Here is a 1,474-nt window from a genome sequence, read left to right as displayed (position 1 = left end):
ATGGTTTGAAGGTATGTTTGGTTTGAAGGTGATTTACGACATTTAACTGACGGTTTGAAGGTGTTTTATGACATTTAACCGACGGTTTGAAGGTGTTTTACGACATTTAACCAATTTAACCGACGTTTTGGAGGTGGTTTACAACATTTAAGGTTTGAAGGCGATTTATGACATTTAACCGACGGTTTGGAGGTGTTTTACGACATTTAACCGACGTTTTGAAGGTGATTTACGACATTTAAGCTTTGAAGGCGATTTACAACATTTAACCAATGGTTTGAAGGTGTTTTAGAACACTTAACCAATGGTTTGAAGGTGATTTACAACATTTAACCAACGTTTTGAAGGTGTTTTTGGTTTGAAGGTGTTTTACGACATTTAACCAATTTAACCAACGTTTTGAAGATGTTTTACGACATTTAACCAATTTAACCGACGGTTTGAAGATGTTTTACGACATTTAACCAATGGATTGGAAGTGTTTTACGACATTTAACCAACGGCTCGAAGGTGATTTACGACATTTAAGCTTTGAAGGCGATTTACAACATCTAACCAACGGCTCGAAGGCGCTCACCGGGGCTCTGAGGGTGTTTAGGGGGCCGAGGTTACTCGAACAAAGCGGGAACGTTCCGCTCGAACCGTTTCGAGCTCCTCCACCGAAGCCCAACCCCCCCCCTCACCTTGCCGTCCAGGTTGGCGATGCTGCAGTTGCACTCGGTGGCCCCGTAGAACTCGCCGATCTGGCGCAGGCGGAAGCGCCGCGTGAACTCCTCCCACAGGTGGGGCCTCAGCCCGTTGCCCACGGCCAGGCGGACGCGGTGCCGGCGCTCGGCCTCGCGCACCGGCTGGCTCAGCAGGTACCGGCAGATCTCCCCGATGTACTGGATGATCTGGGTGGGAAAACGACCGGTCGGGAGTCAGGAGTGATCCTCAGAAACGGCAGGGAAAGCGGGGAGAGCAACCCCGGGGTGGGTTTGGGTGTAGGAAGCGGAGGTGAAGAAGGTGGGAGGACCACGTGGGGATGGGGAGGTCTGCAGGGTGAAAAGACGCTCCTGAAATCCCCTCCCGTGGAAAGTGTGGGAAAGACCAGAAAGTTTCGGAACTTGTTAAGTTACTGACGATGTTAAACACTCATTGCCTTCTTCCCCTCTTTTATGCCCATAAAACATCGTGTAATAGTTTTTGTTACTTCTATTCCTAATCTCCTTTGCCCCGTCAATTCAAATTTGCTGTCGGGGAGAGGGGGAAGTGGAGACGAAGAAGGTGGAAAGATCATGTGGAGATGGGAGGGGCTGCAGGGTGAAGACACCCCTGAAATGAAGGGTTGGACACCCCTGAAATCAAGGGTTGGACATTCCTGACATCAAGGGTTGGACACCCCTGACATCAAGGGTTGGACATTCCTGACATCAAGGGTTGGACATTCCTGACATCAAGGGTTGGACATTCCTGAAATGAAGGGTTGGACACC

The 1,474-nt window shown here is 49.3% G+C and overlaps 1 protein-coding gene across 1 annotated transcript in view; it reads right to left on the bottom strand.

The window, feature by feature from the left end:
* Positions 1 to 893, bottom strand: part of LOC114073595 (long-chain fatty acid transport protein 1-like) — a gene marked incomplete at both ends in the record, with an annotated part of 3,857 nt that extends 2,964 nt beyond the window's left edge. Inside the window, one exon of the mRNA XM_027911324.1 lies at positions 684 to 893. Coding sequence (XP_027767125.1) covers positions 684 to 893 — 210 coding nt within the window. The remainder of the gene's footprint in view (positions 1 to 683) is intronic.
* Positions 894 to 1,474: the final 581 nt, after the last annotated feature.

The sequence above is a fragment of the Empidonax traillii genome, unplaced genomic scaffold, assembly GCF_003031625.1.
Source record: "Empidonax traillii isolate 1590-97213 ecotype Southwest subspecies unplaced genomic scaffold, ASM303162v1 scaffold7203:size5244, whole genome shotgun sequence".
Classification (NCBI taxonomy): domain Eukaryota; kingdom Metazoa; phylum Chordata; class Aves; order Passeriformes; family Tyrannidae; genus Empidonax; species Empidonax traillii.
Note: the sequence above shows the minus strand (reverse complement) of the source record. Positions and strands in the feature narration are given on the sequence as shown.